This window comes from Streptopelia decaocto, assembly GCF_964273445.1.
Source record: "Streptopelia decaocto genome assembly, chromosome: 5".
NCBI lineage: Eukaryota > Metazoa > Chordata > Aves > Columbiformes > Columbidae > Streptopelia > Streptopelia decaocto.
Window position 1 is genome coordinate 12293800 of NC_138659.1, and position 19780 is coordinate 12313579.

Genomic DNA, 19780 nt, shown 5'->3' on the forward strand with positions numbered 1-19780 from the left:
AACAGTGTGAGAAGCATGGGCTGGATTATTTCTGGACGATTCTTTGACTAAAACACAAGACCCACATTTTCCTGCAAGGTTGTGTCCCATCTCATGCATTGCAGCTTGCTTGCTGCAAGTCAGGTTTCCTCCTGAAACTGATGTAGCACAAGACCTTTCCTCACTGTTTTTCTCCTGATCTTCCCCACAGAGAGCTGACCAAGGACAGCCAGATGGGTGGGAGGTATTTAATGGAGGTGGCTTTAGTTGCCTGGGAAGTTGGTGGACTGAGCCACAGGGTTCACTCCTCCTCTTGTCTGTAGCATTTTTCTACCAGTGTTAGTGAGGTCAGGCCCATTTCTTTCTTGTGATTAGATGACAGAAAGCAAAGTGAACATGTTCCTTTTCTTTAATATATTAACCAGTGATGGCTAATGAACACCTGCCATCCTATTGATCTCAGATATATGAATTTGTGGCCTTGTTATGAATTTTCTGGTGCTTCAGCTCCCTAACATTGAAGCATTCACTCATAGTAGCTATAGCTTTACGAATAGTTGTGGGTTTGGTTTTTTTTTCAGAAATAGTTTTTCCATCTGTTTGTTCCATTTTCCCATCTGTTCCTCCAGCCTCATAGTCTTGTTCAACCTGTTTACAAAGATTGCCTTAAAATGAATATATATATATATATATATATATATTTTTTTTTTTTTTTCCCTAAGACAATTGTTTCCTTCGTATTGGTTTGATTTGTTCTTAAACTGCCTTTCTGAACTACTCTGGGCACTTTTTCTGCTGACCCATTTACCTTTCCAATACGTGCTTTAATCCATCAACACAACCATACACTTTAAGGCCACAAGGAGTTCTTGTTTGGTGCACAGCGATGGCTACAGCACGGCTGGACCTGTGGGTAGATCCTGGTGAGAAAGCCAGCGTGCCCATGGATGGTGTCCAGGTGGGTACCACAAAGGCGGGTGACACCAGAGCATTCCCGGTAGTGCTGCTCTCAGTCAATGGGATGTCTCAGTTTGGGCATGTTGCTTTTTTGCTACACCAAAGTACAACTCGCTGCTACTGGAAGATGCAGGGTAGTGGGCAACCCAACTATTGCTCTTTGCCACCCCACCTGCTCTCCACCACGATGCTGTTCAGTCACCTGTACAGGAGCATTTTCCTCCAGTGTGACCCAGGTGTTGTTCAATGGCTAGACATCTTTTAAAAGAGTTATCAGGCAATCCAGAAGCACAAGAACATTGTGGTAGGAAGCACATACATTTAAAATGAAGAATTAATTACCACCAAATAATCTGCCTGTTTTCAATAAAGACCTCAACTGAAGATGGTCTTGCAGCACCTCCCAAGTGTTCCCTTCACTGGAGAACCTCTAAGTAGCTTCTGAGTAGTTACCAGATAGAGATTAAGGTATCCAAGGCAGTCCCCAGACTGTGTTTGACCAATCTGGAAAAAAATTCGCAGGAATCACCAGCTGGTATTTTATTACACTTAGATCAGAAGCTGAACTGGATTTGTCTGTGTAATTGCCTGAGAGACACAAGTGAGCGCCCTTCAGAAAGGTATCATTTCTGCCACAAAGAGAGCATGAATCTGTGTCTTTCCAGGCCACCCAAAAAGTGATCTTTGATTTGTCAAAATAATCCTTTATACAGGGTAATCAGGAGCTTGGAAAATATCCAAAATGTGTTAATCTACACTTTGTAAATTTCTTTTTTTTTATGTAAGGAAGGGGAGAACTAATTATAAGCTTGTAAATCATGTGGTTAATTTTAAAGAAAAATGCTTTGGGAAAGTTTTCTAGCCTTCTGCAAGACATTTTGGTTTATTCCTTCTCTCTCCACAAGACTTTTGCCTTCTACTGTTTGCTGGCAGGAGGAAGATCGGAAAAATCCTACTGGTCATGTCATCGCAAAGGGTGACTGTGGAGTGCGTTCATTGTTACCCTTCTCCTTCTGGTAGAATGAGAGCAGACCCTCCATTTAGCTAAAGACAAGGTGTCGTCTTTTTCGTTCCAGATGTGCTGAGCTATTTGTAAACAACAAGGGCTTTTGTCATATTCAGCATAAAGTTCAACACTCTGTTGTGTGTTCGTGAGACTTTGAAGGCTGCTGTGCTCCACCTTCCACGTAAAAGGGCTCACGGAAAGTCTTTGGGACAAAGGAGACCCCAACTCCTGGTTTCCATGCGGGAGGATGTCCCCAGGACTCATAGCAAGCATTGGCCTTCCAGACTAAATGCAACATCTAGTTATTTTAAAGGTTTGTAATTAACAAGACCACCTTGCTAAGACATGTGCATGGTGAGGGGGAGCAGCCTTTTACAGCAGCCCCTCCTCTTGGTCTTGGTGGTGGCTTTACTTTAGAGTGGTCTTCTGGCCACTTGGAGCTAAGCAGAAATGAGCTGTAAATTTATTTCCATCGTCAAGTTTTTGGGTCACAGGGTTGTAGGCGCAAAAGGCTGGTCCTGCATGTTTGATAGCAAGCTCAAGGCTTTACCTTCCAGCTCAGCATAGTTCATTAGAAAGTTTATCCATTACCAACCTGTATTGGTTTGGTTCCCTTTGTTCCCAGAAAACAAAGACCCTGTGTTCACAGCTAAATCCCCCTATACAAGCATTTCCTTTAACTGAACAAAAGCCTGCTAAATAAGAACATTTCTCCCTCTGGGTGATGGTGCATTCCCCCGTGCTCATGGTATGTGATATTCCCTTAGTTCACTTTCTTTGCTACTTTTTACAGTTCAGTTTCCATACGCTTGTGCTCATGTGTGGTGCCAATGCTGTTGGTGATGAATTTCTTGCAGTGTTGACTTGAGCAATGTCTCTGAAATAGTAATTTTCTGTCTCCCCAGTATTTAGCTGAGTACATAGTCTCCAAGACCTTTCATCAGGCATCCATCAGCAATGAGTTGAAGCTAAGCAAAACGCTGCCCTGTTCCAGGGGCCAAGCAAATCACATGCCTACATGGTAACTAATTATTTCTATTGGCTGATTGTTTTTTAATTTGTCTGTTTTATAGGTAAACAGATTTATCTTACAAAGGCAAAGTGAATAATAATGCTGGGTTTTATTCATTGCTTTCCTTCAGAGACTGAAAGGCTGAATACTGAAATAGGTGTGATTTAGCTGTACAGAGAAGTCACTTGATTTTCATACCCAGGCTGGATTGCTGGAAAAGATTGGGAAAGCCTGGAGAAATTGTCGAGCCTCCTAACAGAACTCCATAAATAGATGACATGAGCCATGTGGTCTCCAGCCTCCAACTCATCATCAAACTCCTCATTTAAAATGGAACATTTTACAATTGGCAAACTCCCTGGAGAAGCTGATTTCTGGTACAAGGAGCCCACCATATAGGACTCCACATTCAGACAGCTCATGAACATCAGTCATTTGTGGTATTCAACTCAACCTCGTGATCCTGAATGCAAATCCTGAGCATGGGCATCTCACATCTTGTGATGCCATTTGTACATTGGTTGTGTTGCAGAGACATGCAGAGCTGTCTCAGAGCACACAAGCCAGGGATCAATAAGATGAAAAAACTGGTTCTTGACCCAAAATGCTCATGACTGAAATACCAGGAGGGTGGATGGAAGCACAGGAGACAGAAGAGCACTTCTCGCTGCTACAATTTAGCTGCAATCAGGATTGAAGGATTGGGAACCCTGAAAAGCTTTTTCTGGCTTACAAAATAAGGAAAGAAATTCAGCAAGTTAAAATTCTTGGAGGGAGATGTCATATGTGTGTGCTGCAGGGTAAGACCATGGGCAGATAGCACTCTTTGGGTGATATCCTTACCCACAGCACTCCTGCACGTTTTTTGAATGTGCTTTTAAAGAAATCTGGGTCTTGAAAACAAAAAGCTATGTCTAGAGATACTAGGAGCGGCAGTGGCTGCCTTTAATTTAGCATGGCCAGCTTTGGAGACCTGAACCAATGCGAGTACTCCCACATGCTCAGCAGCATCCATACATAACGGTCCTACGCAGGGTGAAAGTTCGGGTGCCCCATTCCTGAGTTTTCCGCTTTGGAAGGACTCTTTCTTTCCACCACTGCAAAAAAAGAGTTGCTTTCAGTGGCAATTTTACCAAGTTTTCCTGCCTGAGTGGGAAAGGGATGAAGACCTTTACTTGCCAATGGCTGCCGGGCAGGGGACACTGCAAAGGAAACAGGACCCATGCATCTGGCGGTGGTTTTTTCGGCTGTATTTCGGTTTGCCTGCCGGGCTGGGGTTGCAGCTGGCTGGCCTGATCTCCTTCCCTCCCACCGGCTCTCGCTGAGAGCAGAACATGCCTTCTCCTGCTGATTCCTGCTTGCCATATTGATTGCAGCAGGGTGTAATGGAGACAAGTCAGGCAGAAAGCCAGCCACCCCTGGGAATGATTAAAGAGCAAGAAAAAAGGATGGAAGTGAAGAAAAACAGGCTGATACTTAGGACATGGCAGATTTGGAGCAAATTGTGCCCCTTTCTCCACTCCAACCCAACCTGGTGCCCAGGACAGTGCCGTAGCACCGCTTTTTCAGCTCTGCCATTGTACGGACCCACATATACATGGGGAACAAAATCCCCAGAACGTGTACAATATCCCTATTGTGCATGGATTTGCAGACTGATTATTCGGAGCGTAGCCAAGGAAAGGTAAGGCTATGACCCATTGTTTTCGTGCGATCAATTGAATACCGTCATTTGCATTTAAAACGCTCCGAATTCGCACTGTCAATATGCCAAACAGCTGCTCCGGCTTTTCAGCATTCCATGGTGACAATCACACTATCGTACATCATTGGCACCAGGATTTGCAATACTCTCAGTGTCAAAATTTTGTGTGGTTTTTTGTTGTGTTTTTTTTTTTTTTAAGAAAAAAAAAATACACCCCCCCCCAATACCCAAACCTGTGAAAAATCCATTTTTAAAATGATGGCGTTCAATGCTGCTAAGCAGGCCTTCACAGATGCCAACATATCAAAATTCATCTCTTTTCTTCCTCTCATACAATTAAAAGGTAGTTAAGAAAGAGGCTGTTCCTGATAGATCCACCTTCTGTTTTCTCTTTTGTATGCGTATTATTCATTAGCAGTCTAATAAGAGTTTCAAAATGCTCTGTGCCTCTGCCAGCAGGGCATATGTATGTAGACATGTGCTTGTGACAGATAAGTACATAAACAGCATATTGGCACCAGAAAGACATCTGTGCCTAGAAAAATGCTTGTGATATGTACATAAATGACATTTTAGCTCTAGTCAAGTCCTTGTGGCTTTGAGAGGAATATGTGACTGTACTCTTCTCTGTGAATACTGAAAAGGTGCATCTTAGAAAGAGAGGATTTTAGAGGTTTGTGGAGAGTCGGAGGCAGAGCTGAGATGCGGGATGCCGCCCCGTGTGAACAGCCGTGGCTGCAGCCCCGGTTCTGCCAGGTCACGGCAGACGGTGGCAGAGTCTTGCTGGGGGGATCGTGGGCGGCTGCCACCGACAGCACAGCGAGTGCGGCCACCTCGCAGGGGAGCAGCCGGCACCCCCAGGATCCGATTTCATGCGTCTGGATGGGGTCTGCCATGTGAGGTGGCGTGGGGCTGGCAAAGGCGATGCAGGTTCTGGCTGTGAAGGGAATATAAATCTTGGCCCAAAGACCAAAAAGTCAGGGGGTGGTCGGGAGTCTGAGGGCACAGGGAGTGCTCCCTGCAGCACTTTCTGCTACCTATATTTAATTACCCAGCTGACAAATCTGAATGCAATCCCTTCACTACCACTGGTTTCTACAGCAGAAAAGGGACATTTTGATCTGTTACAGAAGGTCACCGAATAATCCTGTCTTCTGGGATCATTTCTGGATTGCACAATGGGATGCTGTAGTTCTACTTGCACCACTTGGCTTAAGCTGTGATGCCTCAGTTTACCCATTCATGGTGACAGTTGCTTGCCTTATAGCTTTAATTAGTGCTGGAAACGTGGTCAGGAGGTGAGAGGCCTTTTGGAGTCCCAGGAAAACCCAGAGAATATTTGCATCTAATTTTGGGTAGAAGAGAGAGAAGATGAAAAATTGAAGGCACTTTAGTATTCAGTATGCATGCACAACAGTAAATATGGATTTGGCTTCCTGATTTTGGGGCTAAGACCCTTGGAGATATTTGAGCCCCAAGCTTCCATGGGGAGCACTTATGTCCCAGTGAAATAATCCAAGCAGGGAACTCAAGCTTAAGGACTGGATTCAAACATGTAATTCGTGAGCTTGTTCTGGGAGGTACGGGTGCCCCAGCACTTTCCATTCCTCACCTTCTGCAATTAGAAATCTCCTGTAGGTTTCGTTTGATCCAGCAGAGCAAATCCTAAAAAGAAATGTGTGTGCAAAGCTACCATTGCCTCTGGGTACGTCATGATTTACCTGGGCTGGATTAAATGGCGGCTACACCTGTGTGGACACCCTCCAGAATGTGGTCTAACACACACAATGTGTTGGTGACTGCTGTTCACTAGTTTGCCCATGGTGAAAACGGCATCATTCCTTTGGGTCTGACATAAGGAAGAAAAAAGCAGCAAAATATCCTTTGGTGTAAATCAGGATGGGTCCCTTGAACTTCGCTGGAGCATGTTGGTTGATGTGACCTGAGCACAGAGCTCCTTGGGTGGGTGGGGACCTCACACCTCCAGTATGGTGGATAGAACTGCAGTGGTGGATGAGCTGTTACTTGCCTGAAAAAAAAGTGTTTGTGGGGAGAAAACGTCTCCATTCATTCTCATTTTGCATGTGATTTTTCCTACATATGTTTCTAATCATTAAGAAATTCTGTAGCTTAAATAATGCTCTGAAAGTACGGTAACTGTTGGACTACATTCTGTTGTAACCTTATTGAATTTCGCTTCTCTGGAAAAAATAATGGGATAGTATATCTTGAAAAACAAATGGTAATTGCATTTTTAACAGAATGTTTCTCTTTGTGTTTCAAAACCTTCTGCACACAGTTAGACATCTAGCCAGAGAAGAAGGTACAAAGCATATGGGCCAATTTCTGTCTGTTGGCTGTTCAAGATGCCTTAATATTCAAGCAGTGATGTGTCTGTGTCCATGCAATATGGCACAATATATCTACTCAGTATCCATGAGCTCAGGTGAGGTGGCCAGAAAGTTGTGTACTGGGGTCAGAAGAGGTATTCAAGGAGGAACTGTGGAAGGTGGGTTTATCCTGTGGGTGTACATCCTCATCACATGTTAATTCACTTTTTTGTTATTTTGACTGCAGAAGACTGATGTTCTGCGTTTGTGGCCAGAGGCACAGCTTCATCTTCCAGGTGACCAGGATCTTGCAACTAAGGGTCTGGTAGAAATTGCAAAAATAGAAATTGTCCAAAACCTTTGTACTGTTCATGCACTGCAAAAATATTAATTCCCCAGTGCTTTGGGGATTTTCATATCACCATGTGCTGGGAACCGATTTGATTAAAGCCTGAGACCCAAAATGGCATCATCGCAATGCAGTTTGGTAACATGCTGGTGTTACTGTCTACTGAGGTTAGCAGAGCCCTGGTAATAACTGGAATGCACTTTCCTAATTTTTAGTAATCTGGCAGGTTAAGGACTTTGTGATGAGATGCATTTGGACATATGAAGCTTCAAGGCAAAGTAATAGGCTTGAGGCTTCTGACTGACAAGACACATGTGAGTACATGCAAAATGTGCTCCTCCTGCTAAAAATAACATTTCTCCTGTCAACCACGATGCATCCACCCCCACAACACCACCCAGAAGAACACATTAACACCTTGGCTTTGCACGTAGCCCGATTCACAGCAGCCACAAGTGGTAGAGGGATCTGCACTCTGTGTGCACGCTGACAAATCATATGGCATCGTGAAGAACAGAGGAGTGAAACTGGGCTAGCAGAAGTTGACGCCTTATTATCACAGTCCCTTTGAGCATGCTGTAGGCTGACACCTCCACCAACCGAGTCATCTCCCTGATGCCAGGATGAAGAGCATGAGCCCACTATCCTGATTTAGCCTCTGGTAAGGGAAGCTTGGCTTCTCACACTGGGAAGGGTGGAATAGGTGTGTTCGTGCAATTGGTACAGGAGCATCACGGCTGCACTGGCACGGGAACAATCAAAGCGTGTCCAACCACTGCTGCTCACAGCTGTGCTACAGCGACTTGTAAAATATAAGTTATACACCAGTGATGTGAGATTTTTCTCCCATTACTGCACCCCCATTTGGAGTCTAATACCATCCAGAAAGCTGCAAGTAATATTTCAAACCAAGAAGAGTTGAGTTGCAGCTGAGCATTACGCTAAAGAAGGACTCATGCAGTCGCTAAGGTACAGGTCTGTGGTACAGGCTGTGTGCGCTTCTGCTGGCACTACAGTCACCAAGGTTAGGAAAGACACAGACAGCAAAGCTTTTAAAAGAGGTGAAAGACAAGAGAATACCAAAGCTTTTTCCCAGTTGTTTCCTATGAAAAATTTGCTTTTTTCCTGAAAAATTGAAGCTTTCTGAAAAATGTTGAAGACAGTGAAAATGTACCAAATTTGTCATTCTTTGAACTTCTCACCATAACTTCTAGGCAAATAATTTGAAAAGTCATTATTGACAGTTTTGCTTTGGTATAAATTCAGATTGTTTACAAAGTAAATCTCTTAAAAAATGAGTTGGATACAAGTTGTGGATAAAATATTGGCAGGCAATGCGAGGTTGATTGTGGTCGCAGAGGTCACTGTCGGTCCACTGCTGCCTTCCCGTGGGACAACGTGAAGCTTTATTCAAAGGCGATTTTCAGAAAACCCAGGAGATTTAAATGCATAAGTTCCAATCTCTCCTTTATCTGGCAAGCGCATGAGCCTGCATTCTCACTCTCAATATTAAGCTCCTTTAACTCTCATTTAAGAGGCTGGGCAGAACCCTGGGCTCTCGCAATGCTTCCCTTGTCTGAACTTCACCTGATGACTGGCAAAGCCAGGCTTTGATGGGCGCTGAAGCATCCAGCCCTTAGCAGATGATGCTTAGTGCTTAACAGGATCAGCCCCTTAGCGACTCGGATGGTACCCATCACCTCAGATGCCTTACTGTTTTTTAAATTATGCAATGCCCACCATATGTAATCAGCCAAGTAAGCTGCTTTCACCTAACCTCAACTGTGTGTAATGCTCATAATCCCAGCTAGGTGTCTGTATAAAGGAGCTCCTTGTTACAGGCAGAAGGGAGGAATATTATTCCATGTGAAAATTAGGGAGTTCACAGAGATGTAAAGATAAAGGCTTGCAAGATTCCTTTCGTTTGGCAAAACATTTTAGGTTTTGGGGTTGTTTTTGGAGGTCCCGATGTTTAAACTTAGTTTTTCAGCAGCTGGTCTGGCACTAGCTTACATGAGAAAGCAGCTTGCCCATGGCAAGTCCTGTCCCCAGTAAGCTATCGTCATTTTATCTTGTTTTGTTTTCTTTCCAGTCCTTTCCTGTTATAGCAGATGTAACACCAGCATCAAGTCCCCTCCTTGGATGAAAATTCGTGAGTTCATCAGCCAAGATGGAGCTTCAGTTTTGGCCTCATTTGGTTTCTCTCTTGGAAAAGGTGAATGGTTGGATGCTCTTGGTGGTTCTGGTCATGTTTCTTTTGATTATTGACCTTGTGAAAAAGAGACGTCCCAGGAATTTCCCTCCAGGGCCACAGCTCTTTCCTCTCATGGGAACCTATGTGGACTTTAAACAGCCCCTCCACCTTGCACTGCTGAAGGTAAGAGCTCCATCGACATTTCTCCTACTAACAATATTTTACCTCTTCAGTGACTTTTGTCACCTAACCTGGAAAGCAAGAGCAGCCTTTGAAGAACTAGCTGTATAATAACCATGTATGAGAGATAACCATGCATGGTTTTAGCTCTTACTACCACCTTGAATTCCGTGGGAGTAGGAAGGTCCAATGGGAAAGAAGCCCATAATGGAGGAAGACCTATGTGTTTATCTTGTTTCTTCCCATCTGGAGCCCAGGAAGGGTTTGGAGTGGCTGGGCCAGGCAGGGGGAGGGATGGCGAGTGCGATGTGAGAAGCGAACTGTTTGGACTGTGAACATCACCTCTGGAAATTGTATTGTCATTGTCTTTGCTCAGAGCCCAACTATTTGCCTGATTACATCTGAAAGGTATATTTAAGACCCTGATTTAACCATCCCTGTGGCTTCTTCTGTGTCACGGAAGGAGGCAGTGATTGCTATGGAAAGGTTTCCAGAGTTTCGACTCCCACCAAAGACAAAGAGAGATATTTTACAAGTGCTGAATAGGCTTTTTCTGGTAAAGTGCAAGGAAAGGTTCTTACTTGTTGGTTGCAAATATCCTTTCTGGTGACTCTTCATCCCCTGCTTTTAGTTAGCAGGCTGAAACCAACCTATCTACCCTGGGTTTCACAGGCCACAAGCACAGGTATGGGTGTCCCCTGGGGGAGTCACTGGGGAAGGCTGGGGCCTGAGCTCCCTGGCAGAGTGAGGCCCAAGAGATGATGTGATCAGCCTTCGCTCTTATGCATCAGGGAGTTGAACACTTCCCAGGAAACACACAGCAAAGTCCATGCAAGGAAAATGGCTATAATTCAGCCATAAATGCATTCAGGCTTAAACCATAAGCAGTTGGAAACACTTGCTAAATGGGATAGCTGGACCAAGAAATGGCACTACTTTAGACACAAAGTCGATGAAAGGGATTATTTGTTGTGTTATGCCCTCAGCAGCAAGAGCCTGGGCATGGTGACCCAGGTGGTGCCTTCACTTCTTGTACCCTTCTTGGAAAGAAAAGGGATGGAGCAGATGCCCATCAGTTACAAAGTAATGTCCTTGGAACAAATTGAATTGATGCAACTGCCTGGTGAAACCCAGGTCATACCTGCTAACAAATAGAAGCAAACCACCTCTCTCTCACACTACAGCTCTCTAGCTCTTTTTACAACTAGCCTTCATGGAACAGTTTAGATTGGACAGGACCTGCAGTCTTGGGCTTGGTTTTTTCTTAGGTTCTCTTGCTCCAAGCAGGACTAAATTCAAAGTTAAATGCCATTGCGTGAGGTCTTGTCCAGGTAAGTTTTGAAAATCTCCATCTTCTCCCTCTCAGAGGGTGATGAATTCTCTTTCAGCTTATCAGTCGGTATGGGAACATCTTCAGCGTGCAGTTTGGAAGCCTGACTTTTGTGGTAATCAATGGGTACCAAATGGTGAGAGAAGCTCTTGTCCACCAGGCTGAAATATTTGCAGATCGGCCAAATATTCCACTTCTCCAAGAAATATTTAGAGGCTTTGGTAAGCACAGCTTCCAGAACTTTGGTACCATTTTTTTTTCATCTATTTGCAGTGATAACAATTAGAATTAAAGAAATGGGCTGAATTCAGCCCTTGGTAACTCCACTCATAAAAGTCTGCACAGAAGAAGGCAGGAACTTAATTCAGTCTAATAATCTCACAGGTGTACATTTAAATCTCTCTGGATGATGTCAGGATCAAAGTCAGGTCTTGATGAAAGAGGAAAAATAAATGCAAGCTGCCCAGGGATCAATACACTTGAAGAGTTTTCCCCTTGGTTTTAGTTTCTCCTCTTTCTCTCCCAGTTGCATGTAGCTCCAGAGACAGGGAACAGTGCTCCTGCCTGCAGCTCTGCCAACAGCGTGATAATACTTATTTTGGCTTACACCTTGTTTTCCCACGCAAAGTGACAAAGTTGCAGATTAAAGCAAATCCATAAAGCTAGAACTTTAGCATAAGCCAGTTACTCTTGAATTTTAATTCCTAGGCAAAGCTGTAGTTTTTCAATGGCTATGTTAGCTTGCTTTGATTTGCAGTTTTTATTCAAGGTGAATGACCATTTCTGTATCTTGTCACTCCAATGTGACACAGAGTGAGGTTTGTTCACTTGTTTTTTCCACCTACAGGGCTCATATCATCAAATGGGCATATATGGAGGCAACAGAGAAAGTTCACTTTAGCAACGCTGAAAAGCATTGCTGTAAGTTTTGAGGAAAAAGTGCAAGAGGAGAGCCGGTACCTTGTGGAGACAATAGAGGAGGAGAAAGGTGGGTGGTTAAGCACCATGCCCAAAGCTTCCAGCTAAGTGTACAATGAGAAGGAAAACCCTGATGCAGCTCCTAACAAGCAAAACATTTCCGTAGTTGCTCAAATCTCTCTTATACTTCCAGACTGCACCTTTTAGAACTTACTTTAGACCTCAGGTCTACTATTTTAATTATTCCTTATTAATATTAAGTAAATACATGTTAGGTGTTTATTAAAACTTGCATGTTTATATGGCTAAGAAAGTCTCTCCTGTGTTCTGTGAAGGAATCAATGCAGCATTCCTGCTTCAGGCATATATGCTCAGAGGCTGAGTTAACCTCTGCTTGTCCTTGGTTTTGAGAAGTATTTTAAAACTTGTTTAGTCAGGCTTTCCTTTTGTATCATGTGCAGATGAAGTGTGTGCCTCGCTCTTTTATGATCCAGCTTTTAAGAATTGCCAGAGGGATATTAGTAAGAATAATTTGTATGTTGGTACATGGGTGATGTTGCGCTTCAGCTTTAAATAGAAGCAGATGGGGTTTAGCTAATTCTATGGAGCTATATATAGTAAATAAGAAAGATCTAAATAGGAATGGTGAAATTATATACTGAACTTGCTCCATTTTAATTGCTGTTGCACTGAACAGGCCAAATACTTCATGTTGCCAATTGATTATAGTCCTTTATAGTCCTAATCAATAAACTAATTAAGCTGCTGGTTTGTGCCTTTCTTCCCATTAGTAACGACAAATAGTGATCATGTCCATCACTCTAGTATCTGAGCAGCAGCCCAGTATAATTACTTTCTTGAAGAGAGGAGAGATCAGCAGTGCAGAGTGTCTTGCATTTCAAAGCGGTGCTCCCCAGCATACCGGCAGCTGCTCAGGGATGGACTGGGTTCATTACTGACATTCGTCTCTCATGCCATGGCCTGTAGCTCTCCAGGCTGCCTCAGTATCCACCAGGAGATGGTGGTGTCTGCTCAACAGCTCTCCCAAGGAATGCACATGTGATGAACATCGCACCACACTTGGCTCTTTTAAGAGCTACGTGCATCACGCCTGTGGGCCATATGAGCTATTGATGGATTTTATAGGTGGCTGCAAAGACTTGCAATCCTCACCGTCTCCCCTCTCTCCCATTTCACTTGATTTCTTTGTGGTGGGCAGTTAAAGGCCAGTGCAGTGGCTTTTCTGCAATGTGTTAGTCTTGAGCTCCATGCCCCAGGCCAAGCTTTGAGGGACCCTCTCCTGGTGTCTGAAATTTGCACCAAAACCATGTTGGAGCGTGTATACCTGACAGTCATAGCATGACATCCTGCAGGTTGTTTTCCCTGGAAAACAGTTCAAACCCTGCTTTGGCAGCTCTGTGCCAATGTCAGTGTCTGCCAGTAGCCTTGCCTGGAGATGGGAGGGGATGTCCTCTTAGAAAGGACGTTGTGCCACACAATGTCCAACCTCCAGCAGTCTGACGGGGGTGATGGGGGTGGTGGGGACTCCAGAACCATGGGGTGAAGCATCACCCTGAGTGAAAAGGAGATGAGGTCTCACTCCAATTTCAGAACTGTTGATCTGGCACAGAATGTGGTTTTGAATAAGATTTTACAAAAGAAAAAAAGTAAACTTGTCTTTCATTATCTTTCCACCAGGACAACCATTTGACCCTCATTACAAAATTAATAGTGCTGTTTCAAACATCATCTGTTCCATAACTTTTGGGAACCGCTTCGACTACCATGACAGCCGTTTCCAGGAATTACTGCACTCGCTGGCTGAAACGCTGTTGCTCATCGGAAGTTTTTGGGGCCAGGTAAAGCCAGTTGGATGCTTTTCTAGCTTCAGCTACATGTGAGAGCTCAGAAACAGGAGTTTCTGAGGCACCAATGTAATCTGCTTTTCCCTGTAGAAAGAGAGTCATGTTATAAGCAAGATAACCATGAGTATTGTTTTACATTAGACTGGGTTTATGCACAAGATCCATCAGGAAAGCAAGGAAGGAAGTTATTATTGAGGCACATGGAGAAAAACATCACAGGATTGTAAAGCCAATCTTATGCCTCCTGTAACTGAAGAGCAAGGGAAATACTGTTAAAATATCTGTGTTTCTACAAAAAGAGTCAATTAATAGTACTCTAAGTGAAAATTCCCTCCTTTTCCCCCATCCCTTTCCCAGCTAGTTTTTCAAATAACATTTTTCAGTTAGGTGCATTTGGGGACAGATTGCACATAGCTTCTGCATAGGCACACAGCATGGGCCACATCTGATGTCTGTCTCCTTCATGGACCCCAGCACTAAGGGGCTCCTCTGCATCCACACTGATTTATGACTCTGGTGGCCACCTCACATTAGGTGACAGATTTGACCACGCAGTATTAGAGAACTTGATCAGCAGAAAACATCTGGCTAGTTCTTACCTTGGTTGTATTTGTTTATATCATTGTAACTAAATCGGCCTTTGCAGCATAAGTGATTTTGTCCTGGTAACAAGCAGAGCTAATAAATTGTGCTGTCATCTCAACTGTGACACATGCTTTCTTTTTAATTCAAGAAATGGTCTTTTGCTCTGTTTTCTCACCAGTTGTATAATGCTTTTCCTTCGATCATGAGATGGCTACCAGGACCCTTTAGGAAAATCTTCAGGCACTGGGAGAAACTTGAATATTTTGTGAAGGAAGTGATCACAAAGCACAAAGAGGATTTGCACCAGTCTGAGGCAGGAGATTATATTGACTGTTACCTGAAGGAAATAGAAAAGGTAAGAGAGAAATATCTGCAGTCACCTAAAGCTTAACCCAAGAAACGAGCAGTGAGACTCAAAGCTGTTTTATCAGAGGAGTCCACGTCTCCCGTGTTGCCTTCTCTTCCCCACCTCTTCCACATCAAACTTTTAGCAACAGGAGCCTGATCACTTTGAAAACACACAGATCTTGTTTTCATTTGAAAATATTTACACTTTGTCTCTTCAATTTCTCGTTCTGTCACATGGCGTAGGAGGGCGTTCAGGGAAGGTGTTCACATTTCTATGAGAGCTCGCAGGCCTGTGTTTGCTATTGTGAAACTTCACATTTAAAAATGCTACCTGCTTTCAGAAGTCACTCGATAGCAAACGGTGTCACTCAAAGCATTCCACGGGGCTTGAAATTCAGTGAAAGTAAGGGTTAGAAATTCCAAGTCCAGGGGTGGTAGATGATAAACTATTAAGAGCAGCAGGACTCGACTTATGAATGGATAGTTGTGGATTGGGTTCTTGAAAGTGTCTCCTCCATAATAAGAGTTTTCATTGCCATTTTTTCTTCCCCAAGTTTAAGGATGACACCAACTCATATTTTCATGAGGAAAACCTCCTGTGTTCCACCCTGGACCTCTTCCTAACCGGGACAGAGACAACGGCAACCGCCATCCGCTGGGCTCTGCTCTACATGGCCACGTACCCCCACATTCAGGGTAGGGCCACTGATGGGTCCTTCATTAAGTCCAAAACCAGATAAGTGAAACTCAGAAAACAGAGCTGCTTCCAGCTTTACCACGTATTGGACATGCCCATGCCCCAGTTCCTTACTGGGGACATCTTGAGCACAGGCCTTTTTATTTCTTTCTTTTCACAGAGAAAGTGCAGCTCGAAATCGATTCGGTGATCGGCCAGTCCCGCCAGCCCACCATGGCCGACAAGGAGAACATGCCGTACAGCAGCGCGGTGCTGAGCGAGGTCCTGCGGATGGGCAACGTCGTGCCACTGGGGGTGCCCAGGATGTCCACCAGTGACACCACCCTGGCCGGCTTCCACGTGCCCAAAGTACGGGGAGACCACCAGCCTTTCCCGTGTCCCACCAGAGCAGGGTCTTCATGGCCCAAGTCCCACATCTCACCTGGAGGGGAACTAACCAGCAGGATCTTGTGGAGATATCACAGTTATGTAGAAAATACAAGGTCTCCTGACAGACGCTGTAGCGGTGTTATGGGTCTCACCTCCTTATGGAGGAGAATTATGAGATCCTACAGTGTTGGTCATAGCTTTCAGTTTTACAAGGCTTATCCCTTAAATTTTATACAAGGTGCCTTCCAGGCATTATGGGAATAGAGGGACAAGAAACATAAGAAGGTATTTTGCGTTTGTTAATTCCACAGAATATTAAAAATCATCTATTAAAAGTAGAATTTGATGCAACCCAGGTAACAGGTATTGATGTATACACATTGTTCTGCAATTATAGAAGCGCAGAAGTGAACAATATGATGGCCTTCACCCTCATTTAATTACATACCTTAGGAAATAACATTTTGCCCTTAAAAAAAAGTTGTTTACATTTTGTGTGGAACAGAGCTAATAATACACTAGTCTGACAACACATCGGCTCTTTTGCATTGCATAATCACTCATTTTCTCCACAACTTGCAGGGCACCACCCTGATGACCAGCCTGACTTCGATAATGTTTGACAAAAACGTGTGGGAGACTCCAGACACCTTTAATCCTGAACATTTCCTGGAAAATGGCCAGTACAGGAGACGGGAGGCTTTTCTGCCCTTCTCTGCAGGTAAGATGATGGATGGGGAGATGTTTTTCCTTTTTGCAATTTTTTTTTATTTCCCAAGACACCCCTTCCAGAATAGGGGGTGCAGCTCCTTGTCCAGCTTTCAGCCCATCCCCACAGTGAAAATCCCAGTAACAGTTAATATCGACTGCTTGGAGCAGGAGGGAAATCAATTTGTTATCACAAGATGAAAAAATAAGGCTTTTTCCTCTTGCACAAGCTGCATAAATGTGGTTTGTTTTTTTTTTTTCACTGAGTTTCCTGTCTTCACCTATCAGAACAGCCATTGTAGTTTGCTCAGCAGTAAACTTCTGGGGAAGGTTTCTGCAAGATGTGTGGGTGAACATTGCCACCTAACCTTTCAAGAAAGAAAAGCTCTTGCAGCCTGTGCAATGCCTTGTGTGCACGAGGAGCGTGAGAGGTGGTTCAAGCTCGCTTAGGAGTCTGTTGGGTTGTTTTTGCTTTTTTCCCAGGCAAGCGGTCTTGTCCTGGGGAGCAGCTTGCCAGGACCGAGCTCTTCATCTTCTTCACAGCCCTCCTGCAGAAGTTCACCTTCCAGGCACCATCGGAGGCCACGCTCACCTTTGCCTTCACGCTCAGCCTCACACGCTGCCCCAAGCCCTTCCAGATCTGTGCGCTCCCTCGCTACTGAGGCAGGTGTGGGGCTGCCCCACTTCAGCCCCCCCACTTCAGCCCTCTGCAAGCTGGAAAGTGCCCCTTCTCCCATCCACCCCACAGAGTTTGGGCCAGAATGATGGGCCACAGATGTCTAGTGCTGGTGGGAAGGGCACACCGCAATGAGGACAACCCCTGGGGCTCTTCCCTTCATCCTCTGCCTCGTCCCCTTATCAGTTTGACAAAAAGCAAGAATTTAAAAGCCTTATTACTTAATTTCTGCCATGAGCAACTCCCAGGAAGGCGCCTGCCAGCTGAAAATCCATGGGCACAGTAGGGTCCACAGTGACTCTTCTATAGGGGAATATGTCCACCACCCAGAGACCATCTAGCAACCCCTAAGTCCCAACACCACAGCACTCCAAATGGCTGTTTGCTGAGGTGTTTCTGGTCAGTGTGGGCAGGTGGCTTTGGACGTACAAGCTCTGGGTTTGTGCCTCAGCACCGATTTGGACTTGCAAGTGGCTACATCTGATCCTGAGCTGCAGGTGACCTCAGGTTCTGGGTGGTTTATGCTTCCTGCATAATTACGTTGCTATTTTGCAATGAAAATATTAATATTTAAGCTGAGATCTTTACAGCAGCAACTTGCCTTTTTAATCTCATAAGTAAATGGAAATTTTGATTAGGAGGCTACAGGGTAGTAGAAGCAGCTTCTACCAAAGGCCGACCCAAATGGGATGGCACAAGGAGCTGTGCTTCCAGCAGGTCTCAAATGGCTATAGAAATGCAGTGTTGCAATTGTATAGTCAGGAAAGGTTTATCCAAAAAGGTTTGTGCTTGTAAAATACAAAACGGGAAAGTTGCAAAAAAATAATTGCATGGTGTTGCTCAGGAGGAGTTTAACCAAAGCCCAACAGAATAAGTAGCAGCAGAAGGGTCATAGAATCAGCATGTTATGAGTTGGAAGGGACCCACAAGGATCATCAAGTCCAACTCCTGTCCCTGCACAGGACAACCCCACAGTTCACACCATGTGTCTGAGGACATTGTCCAGTCTCTTCTTGAAGACTGTCAGGCTTGGGGCCGTGACACCTCCCTGGGGAGCCTGTTCCAGTGTGCAGCACCCTCTGGGTGAAGAACCTTTTCCTAATGTCCAACCTATACCTCCCCTGACACATCTTCCTGCCATTCCCTCAGGTGCTGTCATTGGTCACTAAAGAGAAGTTCAGCATCTGCCCCTCCTGCTCCCCTTGTGAGAAAGCTGTAGCCACCATGAGGTCTCAGTCTCCTCTTCTGCATGCTGAACAAACTAAGTGACTTAGCTGCTCCTCATATGGCTTCCCCTCCAAAGCCTTCACCAACTTTGTAGCCTCTTCTGCACGCTCTCCAGTGGCTTTGTATCTTTTTTTTTATCCCGTGTCCCCAGCCCTGCACACAGTGCTCCAGGTGAGGCCACCGCAGTGCAGAGAGGGACAATCCCCTCCCTGCCAGGCTGGCCATGCTGTGCTGGATGCATCCCAGGGTCGTGCCCACAGCTGCTCACCGCTGGCTGTCGGAAAGGAAACAGCTGCGTGAGGGCTTTGCGGTGGGAAGTCAGGAGCTTGCCACTTCCCCTCTGCATCTGGCAGAGGTCTGTGACAGTGCGTGATGGGCATGTCCATAGTGTGGGGCCAAGGAGGTGGGTTGAGGCAGGGCCCCCTCTGTGATGGAGACACTGAATCTGCCCATATTGGGATCTCTTTGGAAAATAGTTAAATATTCAACTTGTAGAAATTTTTTCCATTTATTTGACCAAGCACTAATAATGAGAAATGCCATCTCCTGTGTGCTTTTGTTTGGAATGTAGTCGCAGCACAGATAATTGATTCTTCTCGCCTTTCATAAGTGACTTTTCTATGTGCACATATGTAGGATACTGAAGAGTTAACAGGAAAACAGGATTAAATCAAGTTTCTTTTCCACCGGCTTTAGCCTCCCTCTCTGGCATAACTGCCTTCGCCCCGGTACAAAGCAGTCACTGTGCAGTGGCAGATCTGTGCCACATGGGAGAGTCCTCTGCACATCACATCCCTGCCACGCTGGGCACACAGATTTGGTCAATGAGCTGCCCTTATAACTGATCTTTTTAATCCTGTTGTGTTTTTAATTAATGTTTTGCATTAGAAGCTCCCCGATTGTTTTTTCTTTTTAAAAGAGAAAACATAAAAGATCTGTAGACATTTTTTTCTCACCTGTGAAGTTTTCAAAGCCATTCAGGACTAGGCACTGGTTTCTCTCCATTATTTATTTGCTCTAGTGTACTTCTGACCTCTGGTATGTGACTACAGCTTGTGTTATTTGCACAGGCTTAGCAACCAAATGTTGATCTGTTCCCTCTTCTATTTCAAATTTGCCTTTCCCTGCTACTTTAGTGTTTCCTTCCTTACTCATGGAGAGAATAAATGGTTAAAATCTCCTCCTTTTTCTTTTTTTTTTAATCATTACATTAAAAAGAACACCACCGCCACCAATTGAAAATGTAGTGATTGCATACTATAAAAGCAGGAGGCATTAAATTGTTTATTTTGTGAGTGGAGCATCTCTTGTGAGTGAAGGGGAACAGATAAATCTCTGCAGGCTC

General features: G+C 44.6%; 1 protein-coding gene across 1 annotated transcript; it reads left to right on the plus strand.

Annotated features, from left to right (window-relative positions):
* Positions 1 to 5368: 5368 nt before the first annotated feature.
* On the plus strand, positions 5369 to 17194 carry LOC309439950 (cytochrome P450 2J2-like; the record flags this gene model as incomplete). The annotated part of the gene is made up of 8 exons (XM_082053143.1): positions 5369 to 5555; positions 11890 to 12030; positions 13659 to 13819; positions 14589 to 14765; positions 15313 to 15454; positions 15616 to 15803; positions 16407 to 16545; positions 17016 to 17194. The coding sequence occupies 8 exons, from the start codon at positions 5369 to 5371 to the stop codon at positions 17192 to 17194; spliced, it is 1314 nt and encodes a 437-aa protein (XP_081909269.1).
* Between the last annotated feature and the right edge of the window lie 2586 nt (positions 17195 to 19780).